The following is a 25401-nucleotide window of genomic DNA, read 5'->3' as shown; positions in this document are numbered from 1 at the left end:
TTAAAAACCACAATGCCTATAATCCACGATCTGATTGAATCCCAGCCAAGGCATGGCACCGGTTGTGCACACACAAAAAAATCCTCTTTAGCCTTAAAAAGGAATATTACTCAAATGTCAGCAGTCAAGATATTGGTTCTTTTAAGAAGTGTCTCCAGCCACATCACCATGATTTCTTCTTAAAAATGTCCCAATATCTTGTTTTGCATGTCAGTCATTTTGGGACTGTATCAACAGTGGTCTAATGAAACACATACTAAAAGATAGTTTGAGTGAAATTCCCCTTTAAGGCATGAGAAATCTGTTCCAGAGCCTCAGTCCCCATCCCTCTACACACAAACCAAATACATCTACAAGTTTTAGTGCCTGCTTTTTATTTCATTTCTTGTTGAGAAAGGTAAAACAGAACAAAATTGTATCACAATTCTATTCATGATCAAAATGGAAAAAAAGGTTACTAGAGATATGTACAGGTAGGGTATAAGGGAAAGGGACAAAGCAAAAAGGAGAACGGAAGGGGGGGTCGCAGTATTTTATTCTCAGGTTAAAATACCCCGTTTCAAGTGAGTGTGTGCTGACCTTTTACAATTGGATCTCTGCTTGCTTAAACACCGCAAAACAGACAGCCATAATATTAATAAAAAATACAATAGTTATTTTTCATTGACAACAGGACCCCCCCTGCATGCCAGGGGGTGGACCTCTGTCTATGGGTACAACAATGTGCTGCACTAGAGTAAAAACAATGGAGGCAGGAGCCCTGTATTCCAAACTGTGCATTTCCCACTGACAGCTCCCCTACTGCCAGGCTGTGATAGTACAGATGTTTTGTTGATATGCAGGATACAGTATCAAAAAGGAGGAAAGCAATTACAGAAACATTGTTTAAACATTTTGAGTTGGATAGAGTCATCCTGCTATGTGCTTCCATAAAGCTTGTGAGATACTGGCTTTTCCACTAAGTCGGGAGGATTCTATCGTGAGAGAACGAGAGGAGCCGGGGGGGGAGAAATGGTCCTTATAGCTCCGTTTCCTGTGCGTTTCTTTCCATGCGTTGTGTTTTTCACCAAATCCATCTGGACATTCAAGTATTTTCACGTTTAAGGAAGACACTTAAGGCTTCTGTGGCAAAAAATATATAATCAAACCACAAAAAAAAACAAAAAAAATATTTGTGAGTCGAGTTGTGCTGCACTGCATTGGGCAACTTGTGTTGTTGTGCAGGTCCTTCGCTTGTGGTTGTATGTATGGAAGTCTAAGTGCCCGTAGAAGAGGGCTTACATCAAGCCCTCGGCCCCTACCTGGCTTGAGTTCAGTAGAGCAGATGGAGTGTGTGTGTGTTTAGAGAGATGGGTGGGAGTGCTCTGGGCTCAGTAGGTCGAGGAGGTGGTGCTCATGGCGTCCTCGCTGATGCGTGTACTCCCAGGATGAACGCTGGCAAAGTACTTGACGTCCTTGTCCAGGTCCATCTGCAGAGCCACCAAGGTCTGCTCCAGCGCCTCCTGGTGGGAGTTGGCAGAATGCAGGAAGTACTCTGCATGGGAGGACAAAGAAACATGGAGGACAGGTGTGATAATGGTTCAGCTGCCGAAATCTGGGAGAACATTAACATATGTTGTAACACTACAGATGCAGTCTTTGCCGTGTTTCCTCATTGGGGATTAATAAAGTGGCTTTAAAAATAAAATATTATTCCTGCGTTACAGCAGTCAATCAAATCTGAGTTGATAGTGGTTCCAGGGTAGTGGTTTCAATTCCCGGGACCACCCATACGTAAAATCTATACACGCATGACTACGTTGCTTTGGATAAAAGTGTCTGCTAAATAGCATTTCATCATCTTTAGCTTTATCGTATGTTTATTTTAAACTTTAGCTAATACTATGCTTTGAGGGCCTCAAACTGTAGACGTTTATAAGAAAGACCTGAAGACACCTTTTTAGCTGTGCTATTACATAGGGTGGTTTTAGTCAGTCTATTTAATCCCACTATATACCTTTGTATGTGGACACCCCTTCAAATTAGTGGATTCGGCTCGTTCAGCCACACCGGTTGCTGACAGGTATATAAAATCAAGCAAACAGCAATGCAACGTCCATAGACAAACATTGGCAGTAGAATGGCCTTACTGAGTGACGTGTAAAATATATATATATTCGTGTTTAATACACAACAAATTAAGTCATAATTGCTTGTTGTCCTTGTACTAACTATGGAATTTGTAAGCTCAACATGCCAGTGTGTGTGTATGCATGTACCCCTCTCCATCAGGCTCTGGCGGATGGTCTTGGCCAGCAGCACCCTGACGTTGGCCACGGGGTCAGAGGCCAGCTGTAACAGAGGGGCCAGCAAGTGCTCCGAGAACTGCTCCAATGACACACAGTCATCCTCAATTACCAGCTGACAGGCAAAAAGAGAAAGAGACGGTCAGAGTGTGTGTTTGTTGAGAGCAAGAGAGTGGCAGAAGGTAAGTGTGTTTGAGACATACAGGGAGCATGTGACCATGTGTGAGCATGAATGAGACCGAACAAAAGGAAGTGCACACACACACACACACACACTTGACCTCTCAGTCGCACACACTCAGAGACATCATGATCTCTTTGTCCTCCCACACAAGAGACATTGTGGGACGGAGAATGGGGCCCATTCATATAATCAAATAAAGTGCTTGGTACACTGTCAAGTGGGCCATTGAAAAACAGTGTCCTCTTCGTTACCAGCGCTACTCCACTCACGGTATAATATTGTAGAATGGAAACTAAAAGGCTCTTCAATAAAACTGACCTTAATAAAAAAACGTCATTAAATCTTGGCAGATATCCCAGCAACGACCAGATGTCAGCAATGTTTTACCTGAGTGTCATGATCTTACTTTATGAGAAATAAATACAGGCGAACATATTTGTTTGTATTTTAGGATATTTTACAAAATCACCCTAGAGTTGAGCGAAGGTAGAAAGTCATGTTTTGTGGTTACTGGATGATTGTGTTTGATAGGTCAGGAGAAGACGAGAATAATAACGAACATGAAGAGAAGATGTCCTCACCTGACAGACGAAGGTGAAGGCCTGTCGTCCCGACCACTTACGGGAGTGGCAGAACTTCTCCACCAGCTCACTCAGGAAGTCTGCCAGCAGCACCTGGCACGACGCCACCTTCCTGATGATCTCACTCACCTGACAATGCACAAAAGGAATACAGACATTGCTACTTGAGGAAAAATTGAATTTACTACGACATGTAGTTGTCCCACCTAGCCATCTTAATGAGTGCACTAAGTCGCTTTGGATAGGAGCGTCTGCAGCATTACTAAAATGTGTGATGCATGCGCACACACACACACACTACCAGTCAAGGGTTGACACTCGTTCAAGTGTTTTTATTTTCACTATTTTCTACATTGTAGAATAGTGAATACATCAAAACTATCAAATAACACATGGAATCATGTAGTAACCCCCCCTCCCCAAATAAGTGTTAAATCAAAATATATTTTAGATTCTTCAAAGTAGCCACCATTTGCCTTGATGACAGCCTAGCACACTCATTGCATTCTCTCAACCAGCTTTATGGGGTAGTCACCTGGAATGCATTTAAATTAACAGGTGTGCATTGTTAAAAGCAAATTTGTGGAATTTCCTTCTTAATGCGTTTGAGTCAATCAATTGTATTGTGACGGTATACAGAAAACAGCCCTATTTGGTAAAAGACCAAGTCCATACTATGGCAAGAACAGCTCAAATAAGCAAAGAGAAACAGTCCATTACTTTAAGACATGAAGGTCAGTCAATCTGGAACATTAAGAACTTTGAAAGTTTCTTCAAGTGCAGTCACAAAAAGCATTTTTTTTAAATTTAATTTTACCTTTATTTAACCAGGCAAGTCAGTTAAGAACAAATTCTTATTTTCAATGACGGCCTGGGAACAGTGGGTTAACTGCCTGTTCAAGGGCAGAACGACAGATTTGTACCTTGTCAGCTCGGGGGTTTGAACTCACAACCTTTCCGGTTACTAGTCCAACGCTCTGACCACTAGGCTCCCCTGTCGCCCCAAGCACTATGATGAAACTGGCCCTCGTGAGGAAGACCCAGAGTTACATATGCTGCAGAGGATACGTTCATTAGTTACCAGCCTCAGATTGTAGAATTTATTTCTGCTGCAGAGTTCAAGTAAAATGCACATCTCAACATCAAACTGTTCAGAGGAGACTGTATCAGGCCTTCATGGACAAACTGCTACAAAGAAACCACTACTAAAGGACACCAATAAGAACAGGACTTGCTTGGGCCAAGAAACACGAGCAATGGACATCAGACTGGTGGGAATCTGTCCTTTGGTCTGATGAGTAGGTGTGATGGAGGTGCTTTGCTGGTGACACTGTCTGTGATCTATTTAGAATTCAAGGCCCACTTAACCAGTATGGCTACCACAGCATTCTGCAGCGATACGCCATCCTATCTGGTTTGCGCTTAGTGGGACTATCATTGTTTTTCAACAGGACAATGATCACCTCCAGGCTGTGTAAGGACTATTTGACCAAGGAGAGTGATGGAGTGCTGCATCAGATGACCTGGCCTCCATAATTACCTGACCTCAACCCAACAGATGGTTTGAGATGATTTGGACTGCAGAGTGAAGGAAAAGAAGCATGTGTGCTCAGCATATGTAAGAACTCCTTCAAGACTGTTGGAAAAGCATTCCAGGTGAAACTGGTTGAGAGAATGCCAAAATTGTTCAAAGCTGTCATTAAGGCAAAGGGTGGCAACTTTGATGAATCTCAAATATAAAAATATATTTTGATTTGTTTAAGTTTTGGTTACTACATGACTCCATGTGTTATTTGATTAGTTGTCTTGACTATTATACTTCAATGTAGAAAATAGTAAAAATGAAGAAAAACCCAAACCAGGTGTCCAAACTTTGACTAGTATTAGGTAATGTTTTATATATATATATATATATATATATAACACACCAAAAATATAAAAACGCAACAATTTAAAAGATTTTGCTGAGTTACATAAACTAAGGAAATCAGTCAAATGACATTAATTCGGTCCTCAGCTATGGGGCGCAGCCATCAGTGGGCCTGTAAGTGCATAGGCCCACCCACTGGGGAGCCAGGCCCAGCCAATCAGAATGAGTTTATCCCCCACAAAAGGGATTCATCTCAGACTTAAATGAACATCAATTCTCTGGCAACAGCTCTGGTTGACATTTCTGCAGCCAGCATGCCAATTGCAAACTCCCTCAAAACTTGAGACATCTATGACAATCGGTGACAAAACTGCACATTTTAGAGAGGTAATTTACTGTCTACAACATATGGTGCACCTGTGTAATGATCATGCTGTTAAATCAGCTTCTTGATATGCCACACCTGTAAGGATTATCTTGGCAAAGGAGAAATGCTCACAAACAAGAAAGTGAACTTATTTGTACACAAACTTTGAGAATTTCTTTTGTGTGTGTGTGTGTGTAATATATATATATATATATATATATATATATATATATATATATATAATTCTGGAATCTTATGAAACATGGGACCAACACTTCGTTGCATTTGATTTTTGTTCAGTGTATAAAAATTGACCAAAACATGAGATGTTCATGTGTGGAAGTGGTAAGGGGAAAATATTTATTTGAAATATAATGGCCCAACATGAAAAGCTACATTTCAATTATATGATACAAGACAAAAAAAGTGAGACCAGATTTGTTTTTTACAGAAAGTCAGAAAAACAGGGCGGAGCCCATTTTGGAGGGAGCTGTCTGGGTGACGTACCAGTTTGTAGGAGGTCCAGCGTACAGAGGATACTCGGTCCGTACACAGGCTGAAGGACAGGGGACGAAGGTAGTCATACACATCCTGACCACTGTACAACTCCAGTAGCAGCACCAGCTGTCTGAGAACACAGAGGGGAAGGTCACTCACTGGTCAGCTTTCAAAATGAGAGATTACCCAGAGAACCAAATGTCACCAAGAGTCACTCTTTCAAAAGGCTATATCTATGTTTAACTCTCTCACATACACACAGTAAAGGAAGGCATTGGCACAACTGACACTCCTCATATTTACTGTAGGTCTGAGAGCGCAAACAATACCTAGGGCTACCACCATTTGTCTGGGTGGTAAAAGGTATGTGTGACAACTAAGTTCACAGGGAAAATCAGTGGATTAATAAAGTGTGGTAACAGACGGATAACCTACTCAGCCAGCTCTGATCGGAAGCGCCAGTTTCGGCTGTTGTCTGTGACCAGGAACTCCTGGAGCTGGTACAGGTATTTACGCCGCGTCTCCTGGTGCAGCAGCTAGAGGGAGAGGGACAGGGTGAGTGCTGACAGAGAACAAGGGAAGGAATGAGAGATAGAGGATGAAAGGGGGGGGGGTGAAAGAGGCTCTTTGACCACACAGCAGAACAGTGAACTCTACACTGCATAACAGAAGACACTGCAGGCGTCCCTAGATACCATCATCACACACAGCAGCACGATTGGAAATATGAGCCATTTGGAACAGTAGAAACATTTCTGCTGCAGTCAACCAATTGATAAATCAACAGAAAGCATAGATGTGAATGGGACAACCGCTGGGCAATGACAGGCTAGCTATCCATTCTAATAATACAAAGATCTAAGAAGAGATGGTACTCTTGAGCAATATTAATTCTTTACACTGATCTGCTGACTGACCTTGAGGAAGTCGTAGAGGTGTTTGAGGACCCCTACCCGCACCTCGTCCAGGTCCTTGAGGAAGCTGTTGAAGATGGGCACCAGGTCAGCTGCTGTTAGCTGGTCCCCCAGGATCAGGGCCAGCTCATGGATGGAGAAGGCCAGCGTCCGACGCACCTTCCACTGGGGGAGGGAGAGGGACAGATATTAGAGGCCAGGCAGGCCCAGATGTGTTAAAGGGTGTTTATGAGTCAGGATTCCGTTAGCCGGTAATTCTTTTTCGAAAAGCTGATCAAAGTGACCAGGCCAATTGTCCGAGAGAAGAACAAAAAATTTCCATTGCGAAACAATGCTTTTGGCTATTCATCGATGGAAATACATTGACTGGTCATGCAATTTTTTAAAATCTGCCTATAGGCTCATTTGCATCATTTAGTGAGATTAAATTGGCACATGTACAGTATATTCGTTACGCATCTTATTTTATCACACACGTACAGAATACAGAGACCCTTTGAGCAGAAAATCTGTCAGCGCTAGAGCTGCTGCTACAGCATCTCAAACAGCAAATGCAAAGGAAAAGACTTCATCAGTGCGTCACACACCACTTTGCAATGAGTGAAAGGCAGCATGCATTTTGAAAACATATACTTAATTGTTTTAAACCTGAACGGTTTTACTACATATGAGGCATGTCTTACCTTGCTTCAAAGTAGCCTTGCCAAAATTAGACCATATTTGTGTAGGAAATTTTATTTAAAAAACGTTCATTGTCCTGTAGCCAAAGGCACAATCCTAGTCGTATTAGCAACCCATGTAGTTGTTGCATATTAGATAATCCTTCTACATTTCTAATAGATATTTTCATCTGTCACATGAAACCGCAGCTCTTTTGAAGAGTTTTCCCGCTAATTGCATTACGGAACGAACATTTGAGCATAGCTTACCGCCTTGTGCGCTTATAATGTGAATAAATAACAGATCATCAACAATAAGATAAAGGTTCTGATCTACTGCAGACTAATTTTTTTTTTTTAAATGTAGCCTAGGCTACTGGTTGTATGAATTTGGGATCTATCATCCCACAACTGTCCCAAAGTCTGTTAGGAATGGGCCATTTCGTTCTCAACAAGCTGACCAATGGAATAGGTCAACTTTTCTACTGTGGGGGATAGTAGATTGACATAGCCTAGTGATTTTGTTATTCATTACTCATCTTATTGGCTGAGGAAAAGTAAATGTGGACAGTTATTCTAGTGTCTTCAAAGTGTGCATCAAAATTAGGTAAGGACTGGACATCGTTGCATCCTTGACATGTTCTGTTAATATGAATGACCATAATCTAAATCTGATTTGTGTCAGTCTCGACACTGTAGGTGGACGCCCTAAACGGGTTACGCACCCAATGCATATGGGTCCGGTAAATTTCTCAAAATGACCAGTAGACTAAAATGCTGCAGGTCAAATGTCCAGCTCTACATTTTCCTAAAGGAAACCCTGGTAGGAGTGTGTGTGGAACACAGGGGGCGGCCAGGTGGAGACAGCAGCAGACTCATACACAGGCCTCACATGGGTGGGGGAGTCAAGCCCTGTGGGCTGCAGCGCCTGAGGAAAAAGGTGGTCCTTTGCAGGTATGCAAAATCTGGGGTTGATGATTGAATGTTGAAGGGACAGGAGCTTGTTTTTGAGAACTGCAGTTGGGAACCCAACAAGCTAAAATAAGATCCACACATGGGGCTTTGGAGAAACACAATTTTTTTTTAAAGAAGTAAACCTGCCCCATGCTCCAGTCTAGGTCCCGTCTCTGTCACTGGAAATAGACCAGTGACAGAGAGCACAGGGCATTACACCGCTACATGCTAACCACACCAGGGGTTAGTTCAGATACTGTAGAAACGTTGCTATGAGAGCTGATCTAAATAGAACCAAATCTACAAGTGAGTGAGGTTCTACACAATCGATGTACATTTCTATGTAAAAAGTCCCATAATGTTGCGTTCTACTGAATGTGTTCACCGCCTTAGGTCGAACATTTGACAAGAAAAACACTTCCACTTTAAAACGTGTACAGTGGAATTGACAGAGGGCGTGTGTACGGGAGACTTAGAAAGAAAGAGTGTAGACCTACCTGCATGTCGGAGGCCAGGGTCTCGTAGGTATCCCGGAGGCAGTGCCAGTTCTGTCTGCCCAGGGTCATGGCCACACCGGGCAGGCTGTAGGCACAATGCTTGGCGATCTCCATGTCCACCGTCTGGGCTCTGGAAGGGTCTGTCATGGACAGGTACTGGTCCAGCAAGGCCTGGGGGATCACGTCCTGATGCTTGGATTTCTTCTCATCCTCTGGACTGAAGCTGCTGTCGCTCAACTCAGAGTCATCACCGTGGCTCATCTGCAGGGTCGAGGTTCGGCTCTACACAGATACACACCAAGATTAACCACGGTCAAACATGACAACCCTGTACCCTTTTCTCTAAAAGGCGTGACATCACCCCCCCCACCCCAAAAAGGTATGTCTCCACTACCCATTCCCCCTCACCTCCATGTCTGAGTGGTCTCCTATGAGGGGCATTTGGTGCACTCCAAAGGGGTTGTCGTGGTGGTGTCCCCCCTTGCTGTCCCGGGGCTCCAGAAAGGCATCCTCTAGGTGAGAGTCCATGGTGGTGGCTCTCAGAGCAGCCGTCAGGACTTCCACTTGTGCTGCAGGGAGGGAAGGAAAGGAGACATGGATGAGAGTGTATAAACTTTGAGGCCTGTGTGTGTGTGTGTGTGTGTGTGTCAAACAGGCGTTCTGTGCCGTATTTACACATCCTTCATTAGACAACAGTAGGCCTTTATCTGGGCGTCAGATAGCTCAGCTGTATTGTGTATCCAGTATTCCTAGATATTATGAAAGGTGTACCAAATGGGTCGATTCTGGGTCCTGTACTTCTTACATTAACAATATCGACTTGTCTGTACAAACTTGTAACCATCATGCCGATGATGCTGTTGTGTATGCCATTTCCCCCACAGTTGACCCGGCTCTATTTGAAATACATTATGCCTATATTGTATTAGAAACACTGACCTGAAGTGAGATAAATGCAGGTAAACTAAATACATGTTCTCTAGAGCACATAAAAATAACTGCCGATTTAAACATACGTACTTTGGAGGGTATCAGTATTGATCGTGTGCCTGCTTACAAATATTTGGGCATCTGGACAGATGAAAAGCTGTCTTTTAAAATGGATATTGATGAGTTAGAATAAGCCCATTTTGATTCTCAGTTTATTAACTATAGCAGGATTTCCAAACTCTGTCCTCGGGACCCCAAGCGGTGCACGTTTTAGTTTTTTGCCCCAACACTACACAGCTGATTCAAATTATCAAAGTTTGTAGTAAATAGTAGAAAGCAGATTATTCAGTCACCGTCGGTGCGAGACTATGGTGACATCTACAGTCGTGGCCAAAAGTTGAGAATTTACACAAATATTAATTTCCACAGTTTGCTGCTTCAGTGTCATAGATATTTTTTGTCAGATATTACTATGGAATACGGAAGTATAATTACAAGCATTTCATAAGTGTCAAAGGCTTGTATTGACAATTACATGAAGTTGATGCAAAGAGTCAATATTTGCAGTGTTGACCCTTTTTTTTCAAGACCTCTGCAATCCGCCCTGGCATGCTGTCAATTAACTTCTGGGCCACATCCTGACCGATGGCAGCCCATTCTTGCATAATCAATGCTTGGAGTTTGTTTGTCCACCCACCTCTTGAGGATTGACCACAAGTTCTCAATGGGATTAAGGTCTGGGGAATTTCCTGGCCATGGACCCAAAATATTGATATTTTGTTCCCCAAGCCACTTAGTTATCACTTTTGCCTTATGGCAAGGTGCTCCATCATGCTGGAAAAGGCATTGTTCGTCACCAAACTGTTCCTGGATGGTTGGGAGAAGTTGCTCTCGGAGGATGTGTTGGTACCATTCTTAATTCATGGTTGTGTTCTTAGGCAAAATTGTGAGTGAGCCCACTCCGTTGGCTGAGAAGCAACCCCGAACACGAATTAATGGTCTCAGGATGCTTTACTGTTGGCATGACACAGGACTGATGGTAGCGCTCACCTTGTCTTCTCCAGACAAGCTTTTTTCTGGATGCCCCAAACAATCAGAGAAAATTACTTTACCTCCGTCCTCAGCAGTCCAATCCCTGTACCTTTTGCAGAATATCAGTCTGTCCCCGATGTTCTTCCTGGAGAGAAGTGGCTTCTTTTCTGCCCTTCTTGACACCAGGCCATCCTCCAAAAGTCTTTGCCTCACTGTGCGTGCAGATGCACTCACACCTGCCTGCTGCCATTCCTGAGCAAGCTCTGTACTGGTGGTGCCCCGATCCCACAGCTGAATCAACACCTAATCCTGGAGCTTGCTGGGCTTTTTTGGGCGCCCTGAAGCCTTCATCACAACAATTGAACCGCTCTCCTTGAAGTTCTTGATGATCTGATAAATGGTTGATTTAGGTGCAATCTTACTGGCAGCAATATCCTTGCATGTGAAGCCCTTTTTGTGCAAAGCAATGATGACGGCACACGTTTCCTTGCAGGTAACGATGGTTGACAGAGGCAGAACAATGATTCCAAGCACCACCCTCCTTTTGAAGCTTCCAGTTTGTCATTTGAACTCAATCAGCATGACAGAGTGATCGCCAGCCTTGTCAACACTCAGACCTGTGTTAATGAGAGAATCACTGACATGATGTCAACTGGTCCTTTTATGGCAGGGCTGATATGCAGTGGAAATGCTTTTGGGGGATTCAGTTCATTTGCATGGCAACGAGGGACTTTGCAATTAATCTGGTCACTCTTCATAACATTCTGGAGTATATGCAAATTACCATCATACAAACTGAGGCAGCAGACTGAAAATTAATATTTGTGTCACTCAAATTTTGGCCACGACTGTATATGAACGCAGCAGCCACTTCCTTAAAGCCTTTAGTTTAGATGCTCTTATTATGGGCAAATTATTTAAACATATCACTGCATACTCTACTAGATTGATTAAAAACTATTTAATACATTAAGGCTGTAACGTAACAAAATGTGGGGAAAGTAAAGGGGTCTGAATACTTTCCGAAGGCACTGTATAGATATATACAGTACCAGTCAAATTTGTACACCTAATCATTCAACAGTTCTGTATTTATACTATTTTCTACATTGTAGCATAATAGGGAAGTCATCAAAACAATGAAATAACAAATATGGAATTATGTAGTAACCAAAAATCCCAATATATTTGAGATTCTTCAAAGTAAATAAATCACAGACAGTGGCACCAGTAAAGCACCACCACACCACCTCCATGCTTCACGGTAGGAACCACACATGCGTTTACCTTGCGTTTACCTCGCAAAGACACGGTGGTTGGAACCAAAAATCTCAAATTTGGAACTCAGAACAGATGTCCATTGGTCATGTTTCTTGGCCCAAGCAAGTCTTCTTATCGGTGTCCTTTAGTAGCGGTTTCTTTGCAGCAATTCGACCATGAAACCTGATTCACACAGTCTCCTCTGAACAGTTGATGTTGAGGTGTGTCTGTTACTTGAACTCTGAAGCATTTATTTGGGCTGCAATCCAAGGTGCAGGTAACTAATTAACTTATCCTCCACAGCAGAGGTAACTCTGGATCTTTCCTGTGGTGGTCCTCATGAGGAAATGTCAAGTGTGCAAAGCTGTCATCAATGTGCCTCCTTGAAGAATACATTTTCGTTGAACACTTTTTTGGCTACTACATGATTCCATGTGTTATTTCATAGTTTTGATGTCTTCACTACTATTCTACAATGTAGAAAACTGTAAAAAAGAAAAACCGTTGAATGAGTAGCTGTGTCCAAACTTTTGACTGGTACTGTATGTGCGCATGTTTTATGGGGTTGGGAGCAATCCCGCCTCGCAGGGGCTGTGGACGTGCTTGCTATGCCACTGCTTATAACTATAAATTAAGTAGAACTATAAGAAATCTAAGATGTGTCAAATTATATCCTGCTCAGTGCTCCAGCTATTTGTTGTTAAAATAGCGTCCCTTCTGCGCACATTTGGTAATACTGTACACCCCCCGTATGGTACAGAATCAGTATGAAAATCTGGATCCCGCCCAACCCCAACACAACCAAGTTGAATATGCATTGTTCGTCAAACCAATGCATTTTTTACATGCCACCCGTGCAAGATCACATAGAGATTTAAAGTCATATGTGCCCCATTTTAGAAACGGCAAATCTCAGGAGACTCCTCTGGAATTGAACTGCTATAATGGTATTTCCCACACAGTGGTGATCTGTAGTATAGGCCTGGCCTATGAGTTGAATTCTCTTTCCATGCAGTATGATGGATTGCATCTACAGGCAGCACAAGTAGGCTGCACAAGTAGGCTCACAAATACAAGAGGATTGCAGGAAAAGCCATTTCTGTCATAAAACAACAGCTTTAGTTTGAAGCTTCTTTCCAGTGCTTTTTGGTAACCTCTGACAAGGCCCTTAGTTTCATTGTGTGATTCATGACATTGATATACCGGTACACACCTCTCACAATTTTTCTATTTACTGCCTCTCAGTCCCTTTCAAAATCGGGCCCAAAAATATCCTCCCGTTTGTATTGTGTAGAATAACCAGGCGCCAGCAAGCTGCTAACCTCACATGCCAAAGCAACATCAAGGGTTTCCTTCCACCGATAACACAGTTAAATGGACTCGAGGTCCAACCTCTCAAAGCGTTGGCCTATAGCGCTAGCCTCTGAGCTCTATCATCCAAAACTACCTGTGAAACATTGCTGGGGTTAGCTTGGAAAAGACAGGTTGTCACTTTATTGCCCAAGGGAATTCACACTCCATGACAACTTCTTCCTAACGGAATTACATACAGCCTACAACACACTAATAGCCACTGTCTCTGAATGGACACAACCCCACATATTTAAACACTGACCAAAATAACCACCTCGAGTTAAATGATATGGTGTTTAAGTAAGCAGCTTATAGCTGTAGTGTAAACCTCTAATAGTGAAGTAAAGCTTCATAGACACACAAAGCTCACCTTTCACGTCAGGGTCATCAATATGAGGCTCCAGGTTTTCAATCAACTCTTCCAGCTGTTTCCGGTCCAGGACGGGTGCCGAGGCCTTAGTCTTGCCGTGACTGGAGGAGCCATAACTGGGGGACTCCTGCTGGCAACTTTCCCCATGCTGGAGCAGCTCAATGTCCAGGTCCATCTCAGCGATGGGCATCCTCCAGAAGTGGAAGGAGTTGTAGAGCTCCTGCTCGGGAATACTGTCCTGAGGACTGACAGAGGGGGATTCCTCTACTGGCTCAGACAAAGATGAAGGCTCAGATATGTCTGCTGGTGAGTCATCCTTCTCATTAGAGTTTGTGTGCTTCTCAGGTGGCTGTGGCTCATTCTCAGTATCCCCTGAAGGGGCTTCCTCCTCCTCCCGAGCCCCTACTGTGTCGGAGGAGTTGGGGGTTAGCGAGGAAGGCTCCTTCTTGCTCTTCTCGCCACAGAGGCACTCTGGAACTATGTCGGCATCCTCGCAGCACGGTCCACCGTCCGCCACCTGCTCCCCACCCCCCTCCTCTGCCACATCCACTCCTCCTACCTCCTCTGTCCGGCACAACACCCCCTCCCCCAGGTGGCCTGTCGAAACGCAGTCCTGTTGTGGACAACCCTCCTCTTGGTTGCCATTTGTACATGCAGGCAAGTCCTCCCCCTGCCTCTGAGAGTAATTCTCTGTGTTAGCCCTTAGGGAGGGGTCTGTAGTGTCCGGGTTCCGTGGTTTCTCCTCAGTACTGGGGGAGAGAAAGGAAGCTAGTTACAAACAAAGCAGTTCAAATCTCAAGCTTGGTGGATTTTCTTCAGAATGAAAGGATCCAGCCATTCATGTAAATTCCCTTTTAGATGCCTGCTCAAAAAGGCCAACAATGGCTGCACCTGTTCTGTGGGTGGACACAGTAACACTCGCCCACCTCCCCCTCTCTGAAGTACTGGCCCACACTGTTAGGGCTGGCGAACGTGGAGATGAACTGGCCCAGTGACTGGAAGGCAGCCTGACGCACCTGAGAGACACACACACAGTAAGAGACAAGAGGTCCAGGAACAAATGAGTATGACACTTACTTACACTCATTTAGCAGACCCCCTTGTAGAGAAGTAGCCAAGCTGTGAGTTCAAATAAGGAGTGCTTAAAAAAAATAGAATTAAAAAACACCCTGTCAATTTTCGATAATGGTGGGAAAACTGGGCTAACTATTGTTAAATAATCACTACTACCACCAGGCCTCGCAGTAAAACACATTTTCTCTAAAAAGTTATTTACCTGCAGCATGAACAATGACATTCTAGCCCCAGGTCAATGTTTAATGACTATGCTAACAGTATTTACCAAAGGAGGGGTATCCTACGAAGCAGGTTTGAAGAGTTAGCGAGGTAACTTTGGTCAAATCTGTGTTCAACACATGATAACAGGTCATACGAAAGCAGCTGACTTTTTAGTCAGGTAAATTTTTATGGCACCGAATTCTTCAGAACTAACGTGCTCCGGGGAAGGCTAACTCCACTTAACCTGAATAAAATGACTGAGCCATGAAGAGTTGAGGACCAATGAAATCAGATTCCCTCCCTCTTGCAAAGATTGCATCATCATCCCCTTCATTTGAGGAAGACTGATTAAATATTTCATTAAATCAAAAAGGGTTTTTTGTATGTTAAATACATCACATTACAGATTTAGTGATGACAGAAAGACCTTTAAGGAATTCAATCATTTTATCGGTAGGAATAAGGGAAAGGTGGTTGTGCATTAATAAGCACAGCAAAGTCGGCACTTCAACAAGCCTATTTCACACCATCGCCTGATGAATTTGCAATATAACTTTCCTCTCATTTCAGCACAAATTTAAATGTGGCACTGACTCGCCCATAGATCAATGTTCAGCATTGTCTCAATGAAGAATTCAGTGTTCGACTAGCCACGTGCAAGATACATGCACAGTTACAAGCCTGCTAGAGTGAAACGGCAGGCTGGACTAGCAATATCCACCGTCGTCGTACGGATGAAACCTGAACTGGAATGTCAAGCTAACAAGCTGGTTAGCTTTTGAAAACCCAGAGTATATCTAGATTGCTTCGTAAGATACCCCTCAGGTTGTGGGTTGCCAAATGGCAGAAATCCTCCTTTCTGTTGAGTGCTCACCCAACGGGAGGGGTCACTGATGAGGCTGATGAAGAGCGAGGAGAGCTTGGTCCTGCGCACTTCCTGGGAGGTGGACGAGGAAACAGTCATGAAGCACTCAGCACAGGCCTTCCTCACCCCCCACACGTTGTCCGAGCAGAGCTGGAAAAAGCGGGGCAGCTGGACAGGAAAGAGGTGGGAGAGAAAGGGAAGGCAGAAAAAAAATGCAGTCAGTCAGAGCTTGAAATGCCCTTTCCTTGTCACACAGAGAGAGAGAGAGAGAGAGAGAGAGAGAGAGAGAGAGAGAGCGTCAATGTGTCACCCACTACAATCTCAATGCCACAATACAGTTGCAACAGAGAACAATACACAGAGTGCAGAAAAATACTGACAATACAGTGGCAGTTGGGAACGACAGTAGGAGCAATAGTAGCTTCTGACTGTCAGATTACTCATGTGAGTAAACCCTGGTGTGACAAGGCTAACAAGTCAGTTGGCTGAGAATGAAACCAAGAGGTCAACATGTACCAGGAGTTCCTCTGTCGCATCTCCTCCGACAACACTGCAAATGTCGCCAAAGTTTGCTGCACAAACCTGCCATAAAACACAGAAAAAACAAACATCTAAAAGTTTGACTCAAAGCCCACGCAGATGTAACAATACATTAAACAAAATAGCTAAAAAGACCAATACTACATGTGAGAAAGTCTGTTTGAGTGTGTTCAGTCCCCATAGACACTGCCTGGGAGTGGTCTAATCCAGGGTTGTGTTCATTACGGCACACAACAGAAAGTGTAATTTTTTTTAAACAATTTCAGGTAGTCCCTCGTGTTTCAGTTGGTTTTCATCCATTTGGTGTCGAATGAACACAACCCTAGACTCTACTGACCTTGCGTACGTGGAACATCCTGCAGTCGCAACACATCTCACAGAAGCGGGGCAGGAAGAGACGTTCGGTGATGTCCTTGCCCACCATGGGGGCCATCTTACAGATGATCTACAGACACATATGCAGACAAAAAAATCAAGTCTGTCAGCATCCTCCTCACACCGCATGGAGGTTTGTCCACATCACAAAAAGACTACATGTGTCCTATGGACAGCCTTGAAATACTCTTGCCTTGCACTATCTGCAGGAAGACAAACATTAATTTGAATGCTGGCTGCAGCCTACCCCTGTATATCACAGCTATTGTAAATAGCAAGTCAGATAAAACAAAGGGGTCAACCTCATGACATAAAATGCTAATGTTTTAAAGTAGCATATCTTAAAGTGGTACACTGATTGCTTGGTAATATAAAAACATGGTGTGAGCATCATGTTACGAATAAACTGCTCCATACTACATTTCCTCACACTCGTGCTTCTGAAATAAAACCCTATTCCCTATGTAGTGCAGTACTTTTGACCAGAACCCATAAAAATGTACTTAAGTAGTGCACTACATAGGGAATAGGATGCCATTTCAGACATCTCCTTGGTCACGTGACTCACGGCCATGGCTTCGGTCTTGACGTCGTCGTTGCTGTCGGGGGCGGTCAGGTCCACCAGGACAGGGCACACCAGGGTCTCAATGTCCCCCCTCTCAATCAGCTCCTGCTCCAGCAGCACCAGCAGGGCTGCCTGGCTGGTCTTTCTGACCTAGGGAGACATCACAATCACTATATAGAAGTTATTAATAACATTAGTAAAATATTAGAGTTGCAATGACATTTTTATTTTCGCAGCTTAATTCACCATTCAAAAAAGTTAAATAGGTGTACATTTAACATGTGTCAAAGGCCATTTACAGGCATCTGAAAATTTGAACAGGTAAACTTAGCAAAAAAAAAGAAACGTCCTCTCACTGTCAACTGCGTTTATTTTCAGAAAACAGAAAGTGTAAATATTTGTATGAACATAAGATTAAAAATCAGACAAACTGAACAAGTTCCACAGACATGTGACTAACAAACGTAATAATGTGTCCCTGAGCAAAAGGGGGGGGGGGGGGGGGTCAAAATCAAAGGTAACAGCCAGTATCTGGTGTGGCCACCAACTGCATTAAGTACTGCAGTGCATCTCCTCCTCATGGACTGCACCAGATGTGCCAGTTCTTGCTGTGAGATGTTACCCCACTCTTCCACCAAGAAACCTGCAAGTTCCCGGACATTTCTGTGGAGCCCTAGCCCTCACCCTCCGATCCAACAGGCCCCAGAGGTGCTCAATGGGATAGAGATCCGGGCTCTTCGCTGGCCATGTCAGAACCCTGACATTCCTGTCTTGTAGGAAATCACGCACAGAACGAGCAATATGGCTGGTGGGTCATGTCAGGATGAGCCTGCAGGAAAGGTACCACATGAGGGAGGAGGATGTCTTCCCTGTAATGCACAGCGTTCAGATAGCTTGTTGTCATTGCAGGCAAAGTCCGATGATGCTGTGACACACCGCCACAGACCATGACGGATCCTCCACCTCGATCCCGCTCCAGAGTACAGGCCTCGGTGTAAAGCGCATTCCTGACGATAAACACGAAACCGACCAGCACCCCTGGTGAGACAAACTGCGACTCGTCAGCGAAGAGCACTTTTTGCCAGTCCTGTCTGGTCCAGCGACGATGGGATCGTGCCCATAGGCGACCTTGTTGCCGGTGATGTCTGGTGAGGACATGCCTTACAACAAGCCCTTAGACCAGCCTCTCTCAGCCTATTGCGGACAGTCTGAGCACTGATGGAGGGATAGTGCTTTCCTGGTGGAACTCGGACAGTTGTTGTCGCCATCCTGTACCTGTTCTGCTGGTGTGATGTTTGGATGTACCGATCATGTGCAGGTGTTGTTACACGTGGTCTGCCACTGTGAGGACGATCAGCTGTCCGTCCTGTCTTCCTGTAGCGCTGTCTTAAGCGTCTCACAGTACAGACATTGCAATTTATTGCCCTGGCTACATCTGCAGTCCTCATGCCTCCTTGCAGCATGCCTAAGGCATGTTCATGCACATGAGCAGGGATCCTGGGCATCTTTCCTTTGGTGTTTTTCAGAGATGGTAGAAAGGCCTCTTTAGTGTCCTAAGTTTTCATAACTGTGACCTTAATTGCCTACAGTCTGTAAGCTGTTAGTGTCTTAACGACCGTTCCACAGGTACATGCTCATTAATTGTTTATGGTTCATTGAACAAGCATGGGAAACCGTGTTTAAACCCTTTACAATGAAGATCTGTGAAGATTTTTTACAAATTATCTTTGAAAGACAGGGTCCTGAAAAAGGGACGTTTCTTTTTTTGCTGAGTTTATGATAAACAACACAGAGGGATAATGTAATGAATTGTCACACGCCTCCTTTACCTGGTTGTTCTGGTCAGCCAGGTATCGCACGACGATCGGTAGCAAGTATTTAGAGAAAGCAAACGGAATGGAAGGTCTGTTCTCTTGACAGAAAATGGCGATGTGAGGAACTTGCTCCATTAGCTCTGCTCTTACAGTGGGCTCTGAAAGAGAGAGGTCATCCAATATATTATATATAAAATAGTAGAAAAGGGCCCAATGAAGTCTGAAGATCAAAGGCCCTTTAAAAACAAAATGATCTGGTTTCATCAGACAGCAGCACAAGTGCTCAACCATGAGTGAACCCTGGCTGGATGATGAAACCAGAGCCTTTGGTCATTTAAAATAGGACTTTGGGGAGACAATCTCTCTGGACAAATATAATGATATCCCCCTCTGTCCATAGGGAGGATATCATTTGTCCTGACAGAGAGAGATTGTCTGCAGAAATAGTTACATTTTCTTAACTTCTGATGTGAATTTAGGTAGGCCTACATTTGAATGAAATACATCAATCCACTAATAAATCGAGTAGAATATTTCCCAGGCTTGCCCAAAAGCACACCCACCTTTGAAACACTAGGGGAAACACTTATTTTATTTTTATTAACAATGTTCATGATGAAGTTATTTTAAAACATGTCAACTGACTGACTGATTATGGTCCCCTCTGGTCAGTGTACTCCAGGGTTGAGGGCCCTGGTTGCTGCTCTAATGTATGCATGCACCATTAAGCAGGGCTTATGTTCTGTTATAATCTCCACCCGACACAGCCAGAAGAGGACTGGCCACCCCTCATAGCCTGTTTCCTCTCTAGGTTTCTTCTTAGGTTCTGGCCTTTCTAGGGAGTTTTTCCTAGCCACAGTGCTTCTACACCTGCATTGCTTGCTGTTTGGGGTTTTAGGCTGGGTTTCTGTACAGCACTTTGTGACATCAGCTGATGTAAGAAGTGTTTTATAAATACATTTGATTGACCGGCTACCGCATTACGCTATCATGCCCTGCACTTACAAGGACACTGCTAGTCCACTATCCTACATTCAGAGAATGTACAAGAAAAACTGAGTTATCCCAGCTAATAACACCCAATCCATTTCCTAAACCCTACCACTTCCCCATGGCCCTAACACTTCGATGTCTGACTACAATAGGCTCCTGAACAGCTTCTATCCCCAAGCCATAAGACTGATAAATAGCTAACAAAATGGCTACACAGACTACGTAAAGTATTTGTCCCATGTTTCATGAGCTGAAATAAAAGATCACAGAAATGTTCCATACGCACAAAAAGCTTCTCTCAAATGTTATGCAGAAATGTGTTTACATCCCTGTTAGTGAGCATTTCTTCTTTTCCAAAATAATCCATCCACCTGACAGATGTGACATATCAAGAAGCTGATTCAACTACATGATCATTACACAGATGCACCTTGTGCAGGGGACAATGAAAGGCCACTAAAAATGTGCAGTTGTATTGAGGGAGCGTACAAATTCGCATGCTGACTGCAGGAACATCCATTTCCCTACCATAAGCTACCTCCAATGTCATTTTAGAGAATTTGGCAGTATGTCCAACTGGCCTCACAACTGAAAACCACAGATGATGTTAATGTTGTGTTCAGAGTGCCACATGGTGGCAGTGGGTTTATGGTATGGGCAGGCATAAGCTACAGACAACAAACAATTGCATTTTATGGATTTGAATGCACAGGTATACTGTGACCAGATCCTGAGGCCCATTGTGAGGCAGATGCATATCTGTATTCCCAGTCATGTGAAATTAATAGATTAGGACCTAATGATTTAATTATTTCAATTGACTGGTTTCCTCATATGAACTGTAACTCAGTAAAATCATTTAAATTGTTGCGTTCATATTTTTGTTCAGTATAAATATGGTATTGGAACTGATCCTGCATTCTTTCTTTCTCATTTTTGTTCTACCGTATGTTATTTTTAGTACTACATTGATTACAGTGTTGGATTTAGAGCTTGCAAAAATGGCATTTCACTGTACTTGTGCACATGACATCAAATTTTGAAACTTGGATAGGTAGAAGCAGTGGTGCACCTTCTGCTATATTCCTTAGCATGCCTTCACCTTACAGATCTACAAACATCGAAGAGTTAGGGCCAAGGGGGGTTGAACAGGGACCGGCTGTAAAAGTAAGGCCCAAATGCATTTCACCCGTTTGAAATGGCAGCCAGGTGCAGTAAACAGTCAGTTAAATACACCACTCCATCAAACATTTATTGGCCTCTCTCTGCACTGGTGACCAGCTAAGGAGAACAGGCTGGCTACTTAATGACACATAAATAGGGGCATGTCCACAGCACGCAGACACAGGTTTGGTGTTTTCAATTCAGTGAGCCGTTAAATATGAAACAGACACGTCTCATTCAGCAATGGGGTCTTACCTGAGTCATCGGCCAGTCGGCCCACTCTCTCCAAGACAGTGATACAGTCCTGCTCATCCTCATTTACAGCTTTAAGTGTGTCCAACAAACTTCGTGCCACCATTTGTCTGGAATTCACACAATAACAAGCAGGCATAAAAAGGAACCATTTAACTATTATCCAGAATAAATGTAAAAAGTCTTCAAAAGTGTGTGCTCTAATAATGTTCCATTGGATAGCTACCTGTTAAAAATGTTTTCGCTAGCCACGTATTTATCCAATCTTCCAAGAGGAGTCAGCATCTCATCTTGCGATACAAAGTCCAAGGCTGAAGGTATAATAATGATGTCAGACTCTGAGCTGTAGTCATCCACACCAACTATTAAAGACATTGGAAATATTGTGCATGAGAGGCACCCACCACCACCCAGACAGGCCGGTGAGTGACAGTGATGAGGAACAGCGAGTAAAATGACATGACATGCAGTAGTGGCAGAAGCTTGACAACAATGCTAAACCTATTAGCATATCAGCAGTAGTTAAAAGAATAAAGTCCAAACGAAAAAAGGGCACAGTGAAAACGACAGATTTGGCGAGAAGAACACATGAAATAGGCATACAATGAATGCATCTAAAAATGACAAAATGCACATAGCTTAAAAGCAGGTGTGGATCTGTGGGAGGAAGGTAGTTGTATGTAGGTGGACTTAATGCATTTTGACTGATTTCACAATGGTATGGGTATGTTGCACTATTAAAACAAAGCAATCCACCCTCTTGCAACATAAACAACTAGCTTGTACTGTAACCGTGTCTAGTTACTGCAATATGGCACTGCTGGCGGGCGCATGCACGCTGACTTCGGTCACCAACTGTGCGGTGTTTCCTCCAACACATTGGTGCGGCTGGCTTCCCGGTTAAGCGAGCAGTGCGTAAAGAAGAAAGCTTGGTGTGGTTGTGTTTCGGAGCACACATGGCTCGCGACCGTCGACTCTCCCGAGTTCGTACGGGAGTAGCAGCAATGGGACAAGACCAACTACCAATTGGATATCACAAAATTGTGGAGAAGGGGGCGTAAAAATTGCAAAAATAAAATATATGGCCCGGCTGGGTGCGTCAATTTCCCACTTTTACCAATCTATATTGAAAAATAATTCAACGCAACAAGTGTTGGCCCCATGTTTTATGAGTTGAAATAAAAGATCACGGAAATGTTCCATACGCACAAAACACTTATTTATAAGCTAATACCTGACGGGTGTGGCATTATCAAGAAGCTGATGAAACAGCATGCTCATTACACAGGCGCACCTAGTGCTGGGGACAATAAGAGGCCAGTTGTCACAAAACAATACAACAGATGTCTCAAATTGAGGGAGCGTGCAATTGGACACTAACTGCAAGAATGCCCACCAGAACTTTTGACAAAAAAAATGTAATATTCATTTATCTACCATGTACACCGCATTCAACGTAATTTTAGTGAATGTTGTAGTATGTTCAACCGGCATCACAATCACAGACCACGTGTAACCAAGCCAGCCCAGGATCTTCACATACGGCTTCTTTCCCTCCGGGATCCTCGTAGACCAGCCACCTGGACAGCTAATGAAACAGGAGTATTTCGGTCTGCAATAAAGCCCTTTTGTTGGGATAAACTAATTCTGATTGGCTCCCATGATTGCACCCCTGCCCAATCATGTGAAATCCATAGATTTGGGCCTAGTGATTTATTTAAATTGACTGATTTCCTTATATGAAATGTAAACTCAGTAAAATAGTAAATTGTTTCATTTATATTTTTGTTCAGTATAGCTAGTTGGCTAGTTATGTTTTCATACTAATTTAGTTTGGCTAGCAAACCAAATAATCCAAAATCATTAACATTCCACATCGGGGAGGTTCAGGTTGAGTGACTAGAGTCAAATGGCCCTGAACGAATTTCATAAAAATACGCTAGTCTTTGAAAATAAATCAACAACCTCCCTCCGCTGAGGTAGCTAGCTATCGTACACATATGCCCGGTGGATTAGGTTTGGAACCTAGAGTGCGAGGTGTTCAAAATCAAATTGAATACAAAGCAGTGAATCGAAACGTGTAATACTGGTAATCTGCTTTACCTGAGCAAGATAGCTAACCGTTTGAGAGATGCTAAGTAGCCAATTAGCTTGCTAGCTAGCTGGTTAGTTTATGACCTAACTTCAGCGTGCGCGTGACATAGCGTTAGCTGTTCCAAACCGACTTTTGCAAGCATTTAAATGTATGATGTGAATATACCTCTTTACACATCGAAGAACAGATCTGTAAGTTGTTAAGGTGACAGTCTAACACGTATACCCAAGGCCCACTCAGACGACCCACCCATGAACTCCATTGCCGACAGGGCAATTATGTAGCAAGCTAGTTAGTACCCCTAGCAGTAAGAGTTCCACACTGAAAACAGAGGGGAAAACTTACATCCGTCCAACTCCTCCTGTGAATCCTCTTTGAGCAAAGATATATCTGTAAAAACAACCAAAAACGGAATGAAAGGATACTCAATCGATAGCTTAATTGTACTTTCACTCGAAACTTTTAAAATATGGGACGGAAAAAAAGTGTTAATAACGCATTTTCCCGAAGCTAATGTAAATAAAGGCTACATACCCGCCATCTTGTCCTGGTCCTACATTTAAAGTGGTATGGGCAGACGAGGCTTCAACTGGAGAGGGAGAAAATAGTAGCCGCCGTTAAAAACTGAACAACGAGCGGTTCGGATAGTATCAAATCCGTGAACAAATCACCACTCCACCTAGAGGCGTTAATAGTAAAGTACAACGCCCAAAGAATAGTTTCATCAATTGCTTCAAATTCTGTTCAGTGACTGAATAATAATGTTCTATCTTGTTATATTGTAATTGCTTTGCTTTATCTTGGCCAGGTCACAGTTGTAGTGTGAACTTGTTCTCAACAAGCCTACCTGGTTAAATAAAGGTGAAATAAAAAATATATAAAATATAGCCAAATATGGTGGATAAATGAAGTGTTCACTCAAGCCGTTTACCAGCGTCAATGTGTCAATGTAATGTAATGCATGATTCTACTGTTGGAAGTGATCATTTCCCGATTTCGTGTACCATGGACGTTGATGTTACTATTCCAGACAGGGTTCCACTCAGAAGATGGGGCTTTCATAAAGCAGACTGGTAAAAGTTTGGTGATCATTGCTTAAAGTCTGTTGGAGAGTTGACTTTAGAGAGGCCGGTTGATGTACTGTATGTGCTGCCTCTGTGACCTCACTGATTTTGAGTGCTGTGAATTTATATGTACCAGTAAGTGAAGTGGGTGAGAAAAAGAAGGTGGTTCCATGGAGGACTGAAGAGTGCACTGCGGCTATTCGAGAAAGAAATATGGCTTAGAATGTTGCAGAGGAATGTGACTCCTAAGAATCTACTTGATTTCCAAAGGAAGAATGCTTTAGTACGTAGGATCATTAAGTCTGTCAAGAGAAATGCATGGAAACAGTTCTGCTCTACAATAGGCAGGGGTACTGAACTGGGGGATGTATGGTCTATGTTGAAGAAGATGACTGGAAGAAGCAAGTCCACTCTAATTCCAGTTTTGGTTATGGGTATAAAAATGTCCGTAACTGATAAAGAAAAAGCTGACCTGTTGGGGAAGACATTTGCTAGGGTACATAGTGGGTTACTTTGGATGAAGTATATAAGCAATGCAGATGTGAGATTTTAAATGCTCATGTTAATGTGTATAAGAAAAGGGATACTGTTGACTCTTCTTTGGATGCAGTTTTTACCATACATGAGATGTGTTCAGCCTTA

At 43.3% G+C, this 25401-nt stretch overlaps 1 protein-coding gene across 2 annotated transcripts; it reads right to left on the bottom strand.

Annotated features, from left to right (window-relative positions):
* Positions 1-518: 518 nt before the first annotated feature.
* LOC135517313 (serine/threonine-protein phosphatase 4 regulatory subunit 1-like) lies at positions 519-24335 on the bottom strand. 2 transcript variants are annotated; one of them, XM_064941502.1, is made up of 19 exons: positions 24230-24335; positions 24041-24085; positions 21827-21962; positions 21604-21710; positions 19207-19349; positions 17381-17527; positions 16775-16882; positions 16414-16479; positions 15907-16065; positions 14646-14770; positions 13755-14503; positions 9218-9378; positions 8810-9091; positions 6703-6864; positions 6221-6321; positions 5795-5915; positions 3051-3179; positions 2259-2400; positions 519-1534 (listed from the first exon to the last, which is right to left on the bottom strand). In XM_064941502.1, the coding sequence occupies exons 1-19, from the start codon at positions 24234-24236 to the stop codon at positions 1371-1373; spliced, it is 3054 nt and encodes a 1017-aa protein (XP_064797574.1). In that variant the 5' UTR covers positions 24237-24335; the 3' UTR covers positions 519-1370. The 2 variants fall into 2 exon arrangements, with proteins under 2 accessions (XP_064797574.1, XP_064797575.1); XM_064941503.1 differs by having other exon boundaries at positions 21827-21911.
* Between the last annotated feature and the right edge of the window lie 1066 nt (positions 24336-25401).

Source organism: Oncorhynchus masou, chromosome 28 (assembly GCF_036934945.1).
Source record: "Oncorhynchus masou masou isolate Uvic2021 chromosome 28, UVic_Omas_1.1, whole genome shotgun sequence".
Classification (NCBI taxonomy): Eukaryota; Metazoa; Chordata; class Actinopteri; order Salmoniformes; family Salmonidae; genus Oncorhynchus; species Oncorhynchus masou.
This window is presented reverse-complemented; position numbering and strand designations above follow the sequence as displayed.